The 16954-nt window shown below is 34.3% G+C and overlaps 1 protein-coding gene across 1 annotated transcript; it reads right to left on the bottom strand.

Moving 5' to 3' along the window:
* Nucleotides 1–9203: 9203 nt before the first annotated feature.
* On the bottom strand, nucleotides 9204–16125 carry LOC149199355 (protein EDS1-like). Its single transcript, XM_089402406.1, has 4 exons — nucleotides 15968–16125; nucleotides 15525–15855; nucleotides 10490–11284; nucleotides 9204–10295 (listed from the first exon to the last, which is right to left on the bottom strand). Exons 1-4 carry the CDS (start codon nucleotides 15997–15999, stop codon nucleotides 9543–9545), a joined length of 1911 nt encoding a protein of 636 aa, XP_089258532.1. The 5' UTR covers nucleotides 16000–16125; the 3' UTR covers nucleotides 9204–9542.
* Nucleotides 16126–16954: the final 829 nt, after the last annotated feature.

Here is a 16954-nt window from a genome sequence, read left to right as displayed (position 1 = left end):
ACAACCAAATCCTTTACCTTCTTACTCACAAAAACATGTAACTTTTGCAAACTCTTGCAAAGGGATTAACACCATTAACTTATCTTTCATGCATAAAAAGATATATTCTTTCCAAAGAGGGTTCCTATGACTTATCTCTGTGCATTTTATCTATGCATAGGTTATTATATTTTCTCATAACAAAGTATTGTTTTTCAAGAGAACTCTCTACCCATGAGAATATTTCACAAATTACCCTCTTAAATCTATATTCACTTTCAGGAAATAGACTATGAAACCCCTTCTTAAGAAAAGAGAATTCATCCTATCTTTACATACATAAACACATATGCATGTTATATAAAGACAATAAATGTTACTTATCTTTTAATGTTGCAAATATATATAATAACCATCTTTTGCTACATATAGTATTAACAACCTTTAACTACATGTAGTAATATATTTTCTCTACCAAGAAAATATATATATAATAATCAATATTTATCTACATGCTGTATTATATTTTCTTTACAAGAGGAATATATAACCTTAATCTACATGTAGTAATATATTAAATTACCCATACTAAGGTTATTTAAGTAAAAACCCTCTTTAGGTTATTCAAGTAAAAACCCTATTTTCTTTACCAAGAGGAATATATAATCTTTATTTACATGTACTAATACATTTTCTTTACCAAGAAAATATAAAACAACAATCTCCTCAAGAACTTTAGATGTCTCATACATCTCTTCTCAAGAGGATATCTTGGATACTTAGCAAGAACATTGTGTAATTTTATCCCAAATAAATAATAAAGCTACTTAGCTTTTAACACTCTCAAGAAAATCACAAAACTACTTAGCTTTTACTGTGCATAAACTAAGCAGCAAATATTTTCAAGAGAACTTATATTCATGCAATATTTTAATACATAGAAACTTTGTGCATAAACTAAGCAACAAATATTTTCAAGAGGACCTATATTCCTGCAATATCTTAATACATAGAAACTTTGCAATACCTGGCAATCATAACCAAAATATACTTTGTGCACCAAAATAAGGAATTTACTTTAAAGAACATGGACATTATTAACCATATCTTTCTGTGCACATAAACAAAGAATATTTCAAGGGATTAACTTATCTTTTTCAGTTGCACCACCACAAGCCTTCCAAAATAAAACACGAATCATGCAAGCCGCTCTCTCAATAATTCAATGCAGATAGGCTCAATCAAGTATTAAATGACAACAATCATGAGTCATGTGATTGGAAGATTCTTCCAAATTCTGGCGTTTGTGAAATTTGATAACAAGCTGCTCCTGATCTTTAAACCCGGAATCTGTCACTTATTTCACTCGGCGATGGTCACTTTCACATAATGGCTTTGATTCCCCCCGCTTCACAATGATATCCCTCACTCTAATAATCAATGGCGGCTCTTAAGACGTAACCCTAGCTCCTTCTAACTCGTCGCTAATATGACGGTTCTCCCTTTCTTGATCTCATCCTCATTCAGTTGTAACTAATTTGTAAATTTTTTACAATTACTATTTCATAACTATTTTGATTTTAGATTGAGTTATTTTAGGGATGTTACATACTCCCCTCCTTAACAAGAACACCGTCCTCGGTGTTCATCTCTCGTTAGAACTTTAGATTTTACTGATGATATAACCATCTAAACTGCACAAAAAGTGATCCTTCCTCTTTAAAATCAAAGATTTCATTCCAAGAAATGACAACAAACAAAAATTGTAATGTTATAGCATAAGAAAAATCAATAGTGATAAGCATTTATAACTGCAAAAATATGCAAGTTCTAATTTCCATCACTTGGCCCTTATTCGAATTCATAATATACAAAAACAAATCTCTATATCAACTTACCATTACTTACCAATTACTCTTGAAAATCATGAGCACTTTCACGTAAGCATTTTAATAGTGATCGGGCAACCCATCAACACTCCATGGTAAGTAATTTGTAATGTATGACTAACAAATTTAATCACATTAGTCACAATATTTTGAATCAAATGGAATACTTTTAACTATCAATCAATTGTGCAACATTAGATGATATTTAACTCACAGTAATTTTACAAGTACTTAGAGAGTACTAACACTAATCGTCAAAATGATAATTCACTGCACCACATGCACACTGTATTAACTCTCACTAAAGACATCCACACAGTACTTCTAAAAGTATTCAGAGAGCACCTATTTCTCTAATCATAAAAAATGATCAATAAATGCATAAAGTGCATACTATCCTTACTTGTGCTCAGACATTCAAAAGATTAGCAATACAATAAAGGAACTCTACTACCAATAATTCCTTACTGAGCAAAAGGCTCCTTTCCTGTTAAGATGTACATAACATGTTTACACAATTATATATAAAATTCATTTTTTAACTTAACATATAGCTAATTAGTTAATTTCTTTAGCTATGAGAACCACTATAGGCTAAAGAATTCTCCTCCCAACCCATGGGAATTGGTTTCCACAACCAGATCGAGTAATTTTCACATCCAGACAACTATTTGACAAAGGCAATACCAAGTCTAGTATGGCATTCCACTGGCCAACCAACTCAAGAATTCCAATGACCACACAGGATCCAATATAAGATTCCTCTTGGTAGCGTCCTGCCTATTCCTCTGACAGCATCCTGTCTTTGAGGAATTTTGGGCCTCCTCTAACAGGCTCCAAATCAGTAAAGTTGCCTCAGGATTTTTACCCTCTTCACCATCTTGGCATACTCTTTTCCCTTACTGAGATCATTTATCTCTAAGGAGAGGAAATCTGAGCAGGAAAGTACCATCAACCCCTCCGGGTAGGTAACTACCATCAACCCAAGGCATTCTAGCCTTCCACATCTATCCACAACTGTCTGACATGTTAAGTTTCGCTTTTAGCACTCTTTCCCACAATGATTTTACATAGTAAAACACATGCACATTACGCTTAACAAAAGAAACTTTCATGTACACCATGCTCAACATGGGTCCATAATATCTTGATTAATAGGAAACACAACTGACATACATGTTGTATGCATTCTGATTTTCCAAATAACACAATCATGCATATCATATAACATTATAATTTCTCATTTATGATTGCAATTCACATTGCAACATTTTATGTGACGATTTTTTTCATTTTGCCATTAAGCTACCACTACTTAATCCCATCAACAATGTTAGTTATAAATATGCATCATTTAACAAGTACTCACTTTCCAAATCATTTTAGTTTCATGCATACAATATTGTCATGCATAAAAGCATATGCAAATATTCGTTAATGTGTAAATGTCAACAATAGTTGAGTTAACAATCTAAACATTTCCAATTCCCCATAGTGTATTGTTATCAACAGACCGATACATGAAGTAACTACCATAATCACTTGTTTACGAATTGTAATAATAATCTTAAATCAAATCCAATTAATGCATATAAGTTCTATTAGTTAGTCATACAACACTAACCAATCACAACTACCAACCATCTTCATGCATCCATGACAAGACTTAGTCAAAAATGCATTATTACAGTCAAGTCTCATTACTCGACTCATTATTTATTTTCAAGTCTAAAGGAGTTATTACAATGTCTTTTTAAAACACTATATCGTCATATCCAAGGACATTCCCTGTATTTTACATTCATGCATTAACTCATTAAAATTAGTTCATTGTAACTTCAATCATGTTCATTAAATGCATCATTATTATTGCCATATTTGCAAAGCAAAAGTTGGTAGTTGATTGTCACTTGCCTTAATGAGTGTTCAATATTGTTCATAAGTGCGACAAAATTTTTATTGTCTTTTGTCCTCATCAAGAATCTAGTGTCATGAACATAGTTATGCAGCAAACTTTATTATTTACTACTCAAAGCAGTTATAAACATGAATCACACATATCATGTCAAAAGTAGCGTACTACATAAATCAATACGTAGATTGTTAGACTCATACCTGAGTTAATGTCCGTTGGTGGCATACCTCAATTTCTTTTCCGTTTACCAATTCCCAAAGGCGCCAGTGCTATAACCTTTAGCTCTGATACCATTTGTAACATACCCCGGTAACCTCACATGTAAAAGCAGGGAGTTAGAATTTTTTTATACAAATTACCCACAAGTAATTATCCAAATCACAACTCCACATTCCTCATTAACCATTAGATATAATGTTCATTAGTACATAAAGTAAATTGCAATAGAGGACAGTAAGTTGCATATCCATTGACAACCACTGTTGTAGTATATTAACATAAACTGTCTCATGAACCTTGCATCCATTTCATGATTTCCTTAACCATATTAATTAATCACATACTTGACATTATGATTATCACATCAAATAAGGAATCATCATCATCAAGGATTCAACATCATCAAACTGACACAATAAGAAATCACGTCATTGAACATCGATATACCCTGGAAACCCCGTAGGGTGAAAACATCAAACGTTTAATCTTATTATTAAATGCTCATGAGAGTTTTCACCCCTCACTCAATGGCTTATAAGGGATTCCATCCCTTATCCATTACTATAAAATATTACAATGAAATATCATTAAAATGTCACATAACTAGCTAAAAGCTATTAAATTTTCCATAATACCCTTTATTTACATATCACCACTCTCTACATCCTTGTGGCATGATTGTTCTATCAATGTATGATCCCGCAACTCATACTCATGAGCGTGGATCGTTAGTTCTTTACCTACCACAATGTTAAACATCATTTTTCTTTGGCACAAACCGCCATCATTTCCTGTCATTGTTGTCATCAAAAAGCTTGGCGACAAGATTAGAGACAATATTAATCAATCAATAATCAGTCTCTAAAAGTGATCTTTTAACATCTACTCATGTGCATGAGTTGTAAATATATATCACAACATGCTTCTTCTAACAACGTTGTGCACAAACAATTATCAAGCATGTCATAATAAATAACTAGTACATTTATTCAAGTAAATACTTGTTTTACTTTCCACAATTCTTATTCACACTAATGCATATTTCTCTTTAAAAGATCTAACCCAATAGTTCTACAAATCCATGTTTCTCTTTAAAATATATAACACAATAGTTATATCTTCATACATGTAATAAACTATTGTTTCTATGCTTTTGCATATGTGTTCTTTTCACATAGTTATTTTTCAAGAACCCAACATAGTTTCTCTATCATTTATGTACAAAGTTATCATGCATTTGTTTCCATGAAAGTATCATAACAAAGTCCTCATGCATTTGTTTTCAACAAAGTATCATAATCAACCTTTCTTTTGCACATAAGAACTAAGATAATAATAATGGTAACCGTTTAAGCATTAAACCATGCAAATAAATCAAACTACCCAATATGCAACAACCAAATCCTTTACCTTTTTACTCACCAAAACATGTAACTTTTGCAAACTCTTGCAAAGGGATTAACACCATTAACTTATCTTTCATGCATAAAAAGATATATTCTTTCCAAAGAAGGTTCCTATGACTTATCTCTGTGCATTTTATCTATGCATAGGTTATTATATTTTCTCATAACTAAGTATTGTTTTTCAAGAGAACTCTCTACCCATGAGAATATTTCACAAATTACCCTCTTAAATCTAAATTCACTTCCAGGAAAAAGACTACAAAACCCCTTTTTAAGAAAAGAGAATTCATCCTATCTTTTCTTACATAAACACATATGCATGTTATATAAAGACAATAAATGTTACTTATCTTTTAATGTTGCAAATATATATAATAACCATCTTTTCCTACATATAGTATTAACAACCTTTAACTACATGTAGTAATATATTTTCTCTACCAAGAAAATATATATATAATAATCAATATTTATCTACATGTGGTAATATATTTTCTTTACAAGATGAATATATAACCTTAATCTACATGTAGTAATATATTAATTACCCATACCAAGGTTAATATTTAAGTAGAAACCCTCTTTAGGTTATTCAAGTAAAAACCCTATTTTATTTTCCAAGAGGAATATATAATCTTTATTTACATGTACTAATACATTTTCTTTACCAAGAAAATATAAAACAACAATCTCCTCAAGAACTTTAGATGTCTCATACATCTCTTCTCAAGAGGATATCTTGGGTACTTAGCAAGAACCTTGTGTAATTTATCCCAAAGAAATAATAAAGCTACTTAGCTTTTAACACTCTCAAGAAAATCACAAAACTACTTAGCTTTTATTGTGCATAAACTAAGCAACAAATATTTTCAAGAGGACTTATATTCCTGCAATATTTTAATACATAGAAACTTTGTGCATAAACTAAGCAACAAATATTTTCAAGAGGACTTATATTCCTGCAATATTTTAATACATAGAAACTTTGCAATACCTGGCAATCATAACCAAACTATACTTTGTGCACCAAAATAAGGAATTTACTTTAAAGAACATGGACATTATTAACCATATCTTTCTGTGCACATAAACAAAGAATATTTCAAGAGATTAACTTATCTTTTTCAGTTGCACCACCACAAGCCTTCCAAAATAAAACACGAATCATGCAGGCCGCTCTCTCAATAATTCAATGTGGATAGGCTCAGTCAAGTATTAGATGACAACAATCATGAGTCATGTGATTGGCAGATTCTTCCAAATTCTGGCGTCTGTGAAATTTGATAACAAGCTGCTCCCGATCTTTGAACCCGGAATCTGTCACTTATTTCACTCGGCGGTGGTCACTTTCACATAATGGCTTTGATTCCCCCGCTTCACAATGATATCGCTCACTCTAATAATCAATGGCGGCTCTTAAGACGTAACCCCAACTCCTTCCAACTCGCCGCTAATATGACGGTTCTCTCCTTTCTTGATCTCATCCTCATTCAGTGGTAACTAATTCGTAACTCTTTTACAATTACTATTTCATAATTGTTTTGATTTTAGGTTGAGTTATTTTAGGGATGTTACAGTTCGAAAATAAAACAGAATCCGACAAATTTCGCCAAGAGAATAAACAATCCTTACACCAACCAGCGCGTCCACTATCCTAGATTGGCACCAACTAATTTAACACATTGTGGACTGGACTCAATTGCCACTAACTAATTTCCATATATCATCTACGTTGCAACGAATAAGTAGTGGCGGCCGGGCGCTGATGTTAGTATAAAAAAGGGAATTCAATGATAAGATGGAAAGTTTTTTCAATTTGTGCTAACGATGAACCATACTTGTTGGTTCGAAAAGCATCAACAAATGCATTCGAATATGATTTACGCTGAAATTTTTTCATTAAAGATGAGATTAATACACAAACATGAAAACTATATGTCACTGGGTTAACACAGCGACCTAACAAGATCTCATACCACTTCTTTAGTAATTTGTATCACCTTTCTATAGATTAAAAATAATAATTTTATATGAAAATAGATTTATTATTTTTAGAATATATTTTTCTAATTGATTATTAATTTTAAATCGAAACAAAATTTAAATATATATTTTTTAAAATTATTAAAAATATTTATATATAAATTCATTATTAATATCAATTAAAATATAAAAATGACAATTTTTTTGGGTCAAAATCTCTATATTGGGAAGAAAATCTAAGAACATGTTTCGGAAATTAGGCACAATTGATGTTGCTCTTCAGCTCTTGTAGAGATGCCGAGAAATATAAGCACCATGTTTGTATTGAGGATGCTAAGGTTATTGCTAGGGTTGATCATTTCCATCATAGGAAGTTAAGAGAGGCTATTGAGATTGAGAAGCATGCCAACAATCTCAATAGGAATAATGAGTAGAAATTGAGTAAAAACTGGATTCCAACTCTTTTATCTTGATTTTTCCTCCTCCATTTTTTCTTTATATATAAACTATTAATAAATATTATAGTTATATTTATATAATTATTGATTGATTTATTTATTTATTTATTTATTGATGAAATTAAAATTAAGTGATTCAATATATAAATAAAAATGGCTATTAAAAAAAAAATCATATATAATAATTTATTAGTAATAAATAAATAATATATATAATAATTTAATATCATTAAATAAATAATTATATTTTTATTATTGCATTTATTGATTTATTACTTTATATTATTAATATGTTTTTGATTTGAAGCTGGTTTTATTTTAATATTATAATATGAGTAATAAATAAATAAAATATATAATAATTTAATATTATTAAATAAATAATAAAATTTTATTATTTTATTTATTGATTTATTAGTTTATATTATTAATATGTTTTTGATTTGATTCTGGTTTTATTTTAATATTATTAATAAATAAATTTTTACTAAGTTTTTTTTTTTTTTTTTCCGAAGGTGGTAAAACCTATCAACTCAGGTGTCAAACCAACAGTGAGGACAGCCATCTCTGGCTGCTATCCGCGAATGCTGGGTTTGACTCATCACTGTTAAATAAGAAAACCACGCCACCTGGCATAACCCTGCTGGTGGTCCGTAATCGGGAGCAGGCTCTCACTCCTGGCAGATGCCTCTGGGTCTTAGGCCGTTAACCTGTTTCCTTACGTCCGAGGAAGACGATCTTAAAAATTTATTAATTAAATAGCTAATTTCTTAACTGCTAGTTTTTAATTTTTAATTCTGAACTTTGATGCATTTTTTTTATTTATTCATTAGGATCTACGCATTTTTCACCTTTGTCCTGAGGATGAACCACATTACCTGGTTCAAAACGTGGACCAAATAATTATATTTTAACATAAATACATTTTGCTTTAATTTAATTAACAAAATTACATACACCAAAAATATACTTTAAATATGAAAACTAAGTTCATCAATAATAAGAACTGTGAAACATTCCTGTTTCCAATTAGGTAAGACTTCATTTCCAAGGTCATTGTCAATTAAGGTCCCTGAAACACACAAAAAGATCAATAATATTAAAGGGCACTAAAAAACTTTTTTATATAAAAAATATAAAAAATAATATATCCATACATCCAAATTATTTATTGTAATTTTAAAATTGGATATTGCATTATTATTGTGTGTAATATAGATGTGATATTGTAATATAAAAATAAAGAGTCAAATAAAATATTATATATACAGTGCACCATTTAACTTCACGATCAAAATAATTGAATTTGCAAATAAAAATACATAAAACGAGAGAGTAATAACAACACAAGGAGTTTACAAGCAAACCACCGAAAGAAATATGCTTATATAATCATAGAAGAATTTACAGATAGACACAAGGAAATACAGATGTTTATATAACTAGCTATAACTAGCTAGCTAATAATACATGAAACTACTGAAATCAAATCAGTACTTTTAAAATGAGGAGAAGACCCAGGGAGGCCCACTGTGCAACAATGCATAAATACGAGGGAAAAAATAATGAAAATGAAACAGAAGCGCAGGTGATACAATGCATAAATATGAGGGAAAACTAGATGAAAATGGAACAAAAGCCCAGACTGCCACACATATAATTGAAACCTACCTAACTAGGCAACCACCTTTAATCAATTCTGGGTGTCTGGCAGAATAAAGCGGAAGGGAGATGATGCTTGCTGCGCTGGAGCCATATTCGTCCACAGCCATTCGACAACTGCTTTGAAGGTGGATTCGCCAGTCAAAAGATCTTCTCTGCACAAACCATTGGATTGAATCAAACGCCCCACTCGATTCTCCAATTCTTTTCTTTTTTCATCACTATAACTGTTTTTACTCTTCAAGGATGCAATTTCTTCAACAGAAGCCCAGATGCAGGAGTCCTGAGTGAGCATCGTGGGTAGTTCCAGATGAATCTCTTCATTGCCTTCCAACCACTTTTCAAGAGTTTTGTAACGACGAGGCCTTCCATGAGTGAGGTACGGTCCTGAGTCCTCATTCTTGCCCAATCTGTAATAATTAGCGATGTCCAGGGGCTCCACAAGTAGCCTGTAGTGAGTGCCCCATATTATCCACTCTTTCCTGCACTGGAAATCATCCGGTAATTCGTCCTTATCGAACTTGTTCTGTATGATCTCGTCCCACCAGCCTGCAAGCTCCAGCCTCTTCAGATTCGCCTGGAAGTCCACATTACCCCGTTGCTTCTTTTTGAAAGCATCATAGTATCCAGTCTCATTTCCCCGACATTGCAGGCGATATTCTTCTAGATTTGCCATGGGGGTTTCCATCTTTTTTGGGTATTCCATCTTCAAATTGGACACGTTCTCGATCTGCTGCTTCATAACTTGTCCTGCTGCTCTCAGGGAAAGTCTTGCTTGGCAATTCTACACAAATTTCACTACTGATTCTATTAGCAGAAAACATAATCATCTGTAACAGAAGAAAGTGTCACTCTGTGCCACTTCATCATTAAAATCCCACTACCTTAAAAATTACTGCTAAAATTCTTAGATTCAAGGAATGCAGAAAAAAAGAAGAAGAGAGAAATACTTAATCAAAGAATGCAAAAAAGATTTACCTGAATTCCAAGGCCAAGAGCATCTAGTTGTGTTGCTAACTCCCTGTCTTGATAAGCAGCATCTGTCAAAGGAAGATTTGAAAGCTTTTCTTCCCCCAACTTCACTATGTTTAACAGAGCTTTGGGTAAGATGTGGCCATAACCAGAGTGTTCCACGATGAAGTCGTCTAAATTAGCACCTAAGGTTTGAGCGGCGTAATAGAGGACGGGCAACACAGCATAATGATTTTCTATCCAGACTCCCCCACTGCTTGAGCAGAACAGAAAATGCCCAAATGGCCTATAAGGACTTAGCTTTACAAGAGGCTTCACAGCAGCTATCAAGGGGTTGTTGGGACTCATTTTGGCTGCACTGGTGTAATTGGCTACAGCAGAACAATGCTGAACTACAGTGCCAACAAACTCAGCAGTTCCCCCTGGGGGAGCTTCTGCCATTGGTGTGTCAGTGGAACCCAGGGAATCGGCCGAATTCTGCATAGATCTCTTCCAATAGGGAAAGTATGTTTCTAAATGCCTAGAAACAGATATGGACGGAGCCAGTAATATTCTAGAGAAGATATCACGCCTGGAAACAACATGGCAGAACCGATCTGCCCACTTTTTGCGACGAACTGCTCGTGCCAGAATTTCATCACCAATCAAAGGGAACCCAAATGTGATGCAGAATACCGCTTTGGACGGACCAGGCTGCCCCTGCTTCTCCAACACCCATAAAGTGGCCAACGCAGCACTAGTCCCCCCGGTGGAGTGGCCGGTAAACACAATGGTAGCGCCCCTCTTACAATCTTCTCCGACCTGCAACAACAATCAGAACTACCAAATGAGCAACTAATACATTAAAAGTACAGTTTATCTCTAATAAATCCTGGTCAAGCAAGATACTGTGTACAGTGTGGCTATCTCTTATAAGGCTACTGATTGAGAAAACGAGAAAACATACCTATACTAGTAACATAAATCCATCTCAAGGGCCACAGACTTGCATTTCATAGATCCAGATGATTTATGTCTGTAGGTAGCTATGCCGCTAGGTTTCAATGAATTCACTAGATATGGACATCAAACAAACTGGGTTCTTTATGGGCGTAAAAGATTAAGGCTCAGACTTACTGGACCTTGAAACTTCATACGTCTTACACAAAAGGCCTTTATGGGCGTAAAAGATTAAGGCTCAGACTTACTGGACCTTGAAACTTCATACATCTTACACAAAAGGGCAGGCTTATCCAATATTGAAGTAATTGCATATTACATCCTCTGATCAAGATCAAGATCAATCTAATTTTCAGTCTAAACCTTTTTAATCCCAATTTTGTAAGAATTTTGTCCACCATTTTAAAATAATCAAAATCATTTTAAACTTCAAATGAGCTGAATAAACCAGAAGAAAAATAAAATATATTGGGTTAGCGCTCGAAGTCAAGTGTCTTGATTGATTGATTGTTAGTGTTGTTCTCACAAATTTAACCCAGTCAAGTTATTGGTTTTTTTTGTTTCATTAGTTTGAGAAACGGGATACTTTCTTTTTTACAAAATTTTGTATGGCTGGAAGTTTTGCTCAAATTTACAAATTAGGAGTGACAATAATATAATATATTAAAAATAAAAATAAAAATAACATAATTTACGTATTTCCATCTAAAACTTACCAAATTTCATCTTGCAATGAAATATGTATGAGGTTGAACTTTGAAACAAAAATAGGGCAATTAAATTCCATTATGCAGATTCCATCTTGCAATGAAATATGTAAAAGATTGAACTTTGAAACACTGTTAGAAAAAATTAAATATTAATCCGTCAACAATCTATCAATGAAATTCCTTCCTAACAAAGAAATTGGAAAAAAAAAAGAGAGGCTATTATCACTTTATCATTATGTGATTTCATGCAACACTATATTATATTCAACTTCTAAATTCAAGTTTGGAAATTTATAAAATGAAACTGCTACTCTTCATCTTTCTGACCATCATTGTAATTTGTTGAATCTTATCATTAAAGCTTCAAGATAGACTTCAAGACAATAGACTTATTTGCAATTATCCAACTTCAAGATTTGTAACAGAAACTGCCAAGGAATGACTGGTTTTTTTTTGTTGAAACCTTTTCTACATTTCCACGTCTCTCTGTTAGAGCCCATGCAGTCCAGCCCCCTAACCTGTCATGTATCACTTAGAAAATAAACAAATGATACCTTCTCTACCCAAAATAAATACCCTTTAAAGCTCCAAGTTATTTTGGAAAGTTTCCTACCAACTCCAAGCTCCCAAAAATACAGGAACATAGGGTACGTGCTCTCTCCAACGCCTAAAAGTGTACTCTGTTACTGTGTTGTTTTCTAACTCCATAATTGTGAGAACCTATCATTTTGTTTAATATTAATTTGTAATGTAACCTATTTAAAAAACAAAACTTCAAACATTTAAAAAAACAAAATTCCATATATTTAAAAGCGGCAAAACTACAGGTAAATTTGCCCAGGTAACAGTAAAATCCCAGAACAGCATCTTTAAATAGCACCACTTCTATTGATTTTCCCTAATCTTAACATTAATAACGCCTTAGTTTGACAAAACAATCCAACTGACTTAGCACTGGTAGAGACTTGAAGACTCGAAGAAATGAGCTTATTCATTACATTGCAACGTACATATATTTATACAAAATTCACTATTATCTACCTAAATTCGTCGACTATAGCTGCTCTACGCTGACTAACATGTCGACTATAGTCTCTACGTTTACTAACACCGATGACTACGCCGACTATCACCGTTATACGGTCAGGTGTGATTAATGTTCTAACACTTCCCTTTAATCACGATGTCTTAAAATTTAACTTGCTTGCTGGTCTAAGTCTCGGCTAGGCTTACAACAAAACATTTCATTTTTGTCTTCTTATTAAAGGGTCCATGCTTGTTCATTTTCCTTTGCTGGTGCAGTTTCATCTTCACCTTTCTGGGTTTTCTTATGAAATTCTTTTGCTCCTTGCTTACGTACTTATCGTCAACAACCTCTTCTGGATTAGGATGCAATGCAAGAGTCCGAACAAGGTAATGTAATTCATGTTCTCCCCACTTTCCATGAGGAGCCATCAAAATGCACTCATCCTCGAACATGAGTGGCCTTGGAACAACATCCATGGTAGTATCCTCCACAGTAGCAGTCATCTTGAAAGCAGATCCAATAAAACTTCTAACAATTAGGTTATGAGAAAAGAAGTTTTACTCTTAGTGATTTCTTTAACAACATGATCCTCAACAACATGAGTGATTTCTTCTTCAACATAACATTGTTTATCCAAGAACTCAAAAATATTGCCAAACCCAAATGGATTCCTGAAAAAATAATTATCCAAAAGATCATTGTCAAAAAATTCTAAAAAATAGACATATCACTAGGCTTAAATTTTCCTTAAACTCTGACAAGCTTTGACTTCAGAATATCACCACTCTTGAAATAGCACCTCTCTGCTCTGCCTCTCACTTCCCCCGATGCACACCACACTTTTGCTGCCCGAGTTTTGAGAGCTTCATCAAACAATAGCCACTACAAACTTTGCTTCTCTGCGCTACAACAGTTCAAAAGAAAACTCCGAGGCTCTCACGCCTCACTTCACATCACAACCGGCAGCGGCTTCTCCAGGTATTTACTGGTCTTCAATTTGTAACGTATACCGCAATAGACATTCCACCATGGGCCTCAACAAGGCACGCGGATTCAGCACTACTCCAGGCAACTCCACGTCGGGTTACATAATACTTCAGCATCTCCACTACGTCACCAAACCAACGACACTTCCACGTTCTGTCCGGCTCCTCACACCGCTTGCTTACTGTCAGCAGCCACTCACAGCCGGTGGACATCACACACTTCACTTAGGCGTTGGCGCGTTGGCCTTTAAACTTTTCAGTCGGGCTCAGGTTTACGCCTCTTTCTGCCAGGAAAGACTCCAACAACTCTTCACAACAGCCCAGCAACACAGGACTAAACGCCTGCTCAACACACAAGATTTGACATGGTCTTCAAATACGGTGATTGACACCCTGGCAGACGCACATCAAGGCTAGCCACATACCATCAGCTCTATGCCTCAACAAAGCTCAACACACATACGTTGACGCCTCCAGGCAGAAGTGTGACAGATCGGCTCTCCAACGACCTGTTAACCAGGGCCAATGTCAACACAGCAGGTGCCAGACAAAGCAACGCTACTATACGCTGGCCGCTTCTCTAGGCAGCCCCTCTGCTCCTTCACGCTCACTACATGATCTAGAATCTTGCACAAAATCCTCTACACAGGGCTTAACAACAGCAGTACGAGATCACGCTTGCACGCTGGCTGGTTTTCTCTAAGGCAGATCGGTAAATAGAATAGCAACAGGTCTTGAGAAACAACTTTTCCTCAGAAAACAGAAAGCACGGTGCGCACAAACTGGTGCGCTTCTCCGACGCTCATACGGAACAATATCGCTCTTCACTTGGCATTCACACTACCGAGCCTTCAGCTCGAGGTTGGGTTCACCACAAAACACAACACCTACCAAACTTTGGCTTCAAACAACACTCCACTGTCAACAACAATGCTTCGACTTGCGCTCAACACAAAGACTTCACAACACACGCCAGAGCTACCACAACTCCAACACACTAAGCCGAAACCCTCGGTTCTGATACCATATCAGAGACTGAAGACTCGAAAAAATGAGCTTATTCATATATTTATACAAAATTCACTATAACTATTCACTTACTGCTATTTATTATCTCCCTAAATCCGCTGACTATAACGGCTCTACTCTGACTAACACGCCGCCTATAGCCGCTCTACGCCGACTGACTACCAGAGTATCACCGTCATAAGGTCAGGCGTGATTAATGTTCTAACAAGCACTCCCAGATTAAATATCTTTGTAAATCATAAATTTGAAGGAAAATTTGAAATGATCACTGATTATGTCAAGTGCACATAATTTGAGACATCCCATCATAATTGGACGCAATTTAAAACAAAAAACTGGTTAACAAGAACCTGTGTTTGGACGCCGGATTTGTTCCAAATGTCCAGAAACTGGTTGAGAGCGCCCCGGTGAACGGAGGCTCTCTGGTCATTCCCATCTTTCAAGCCGTCAAGAAAACCAATATGATCCTGTGGCTGAATTTGATATTCTCCATATTTGGTTGCTGTGGATGTGAATAAATTGGGATCAAAAGAGCCACGGAAAGCATAAACAACTTTATCCCCTATGACGGCCCTCACATAGCTGCGACTCTCGTATCCAGTTCTGTAAACGCTGCCGGATAACTTCCAGGCATCCGACAGCAAGCTAGCCGAGAAAAAAGGCGCCGAATCACCCATTAATCTGACACGCAGTCCAACAAACAACAAAAAAAAGTTAGCCAAATATTCCTGCAAATTTGTTCAACAAAAACTGAAAAGCAATCTATTGTCGGAATTGGTATTTGATAACTAACAGTTGAGTTGAAGACCCTGCAATGAAAGCCATAACTTGTATCCTCCTCCTTCTGCTCCTCCGCCTCTGCCTCGGATTCTTTGTTTTGGGAACGCTCTGTGGAGAAATTTATGGGGGCGAGAATCAATTACTGAGGCCGGAGAAAAGTCCCGGAAGCTCAACACAGATCGTACCACGTCCATGGATATTACTTTTCAATTTCACCGAATCTATTCCTTTTACCGTATTTTACTTTAATTTTAGTGCAACTATTCGCGATAGTTGATGGGCTTATGAACTGTTCCGTCTTTTAACGCGCATGCTGTAAAACTTTGCTTCGAGAGAGTTTTTTATTTATTGGAACACGTGAATGTCCTCCACTTTGCATAAACTATAAGCAGTCCAGTTTTTTCCACAACCGCGTGGGGAAAATGATCAGATAATTTAAACCATAAAAAAATAATAAAAGATAAAGCTTCCCGCGTCTAGCCATTCATTATTTCGAAACTAATTTACCGTTCAATGAAAGGGACAGAGTGAGAAAAAAAACACTAATTTACTGTTAAATGAAAGGGACAGAGTGAGAAAGGAACTTCCCAGTGGGAAAAAAAGGCGAATACTAGATTTGAATCCAAAACATCAGGTTCCGGGAGACTTCATTTACACTACTATGGCCTATTCAGAGCTACCTAAGTAGGTGTAGTTAATTGTATTTTTAAATAAAAGATAATAAATAAAATAAAATAAACAGAAAAAATGTTAAGAAAATTTCAATAATGGTTTTATAAAAATAATAATAATAATATAAAAAATAAAAATAAAAATTATTTATATAAAATTAATAAAAAAATTAATGATTTTATAAAAAAATTAATAAAGAAAAGTGATTTCACAGATATCAATTAAATAAAAATCAATGATTAAAAAATGTTATTTTTAAATGAAACCCACACATATTTAATTTAATTATTTTAAAATGATAATTTTAAAATAATAAATTAAAATTAAT

Source organism: Pinus tabuliformis, chromosome 2_1, assembly GCF_031772625.1.
Source record: "Pinus tabuliformis cultivar Carrire ecotype Pingquan chromosome 2_1, CPIR1, whole genome shotgun sequence".
In the NCBI taxonomy this organism is placed as follows: Eukaryota; Viridiplantae; Streptophyta; class Pinopsida; order Pinales; family Pinaceae; genus Pinus; species Pinus tabuliformis.
Note: the sequence above shows the minus strand (reverse complement) of the source record. Positions and strands in the feature narration are given on the sequence as shown.

Coding starts and splice junctions, on each gene's coding strand:
- LOC149199355 (XM_089402406.1), bottom strand. CDS start 15,999: ATGGCTTTCATTGCAGGGTCTTCAACTCAACT. Junction 15,856..15,967: donor GCAGGGTCTTCAACTCAACT/GTTAGTTATCAA, acceptor ACTGCGTGTCAG/ATTAATGGGTGATTCGGCGC. Junction 11,285..15,524: donor AATCCGGCGTCCAAACACAG/GTTCTTGTTAAC, acceptor TTGTTGTTGCAG/GTCGGAGAAGATTGTAAGAG.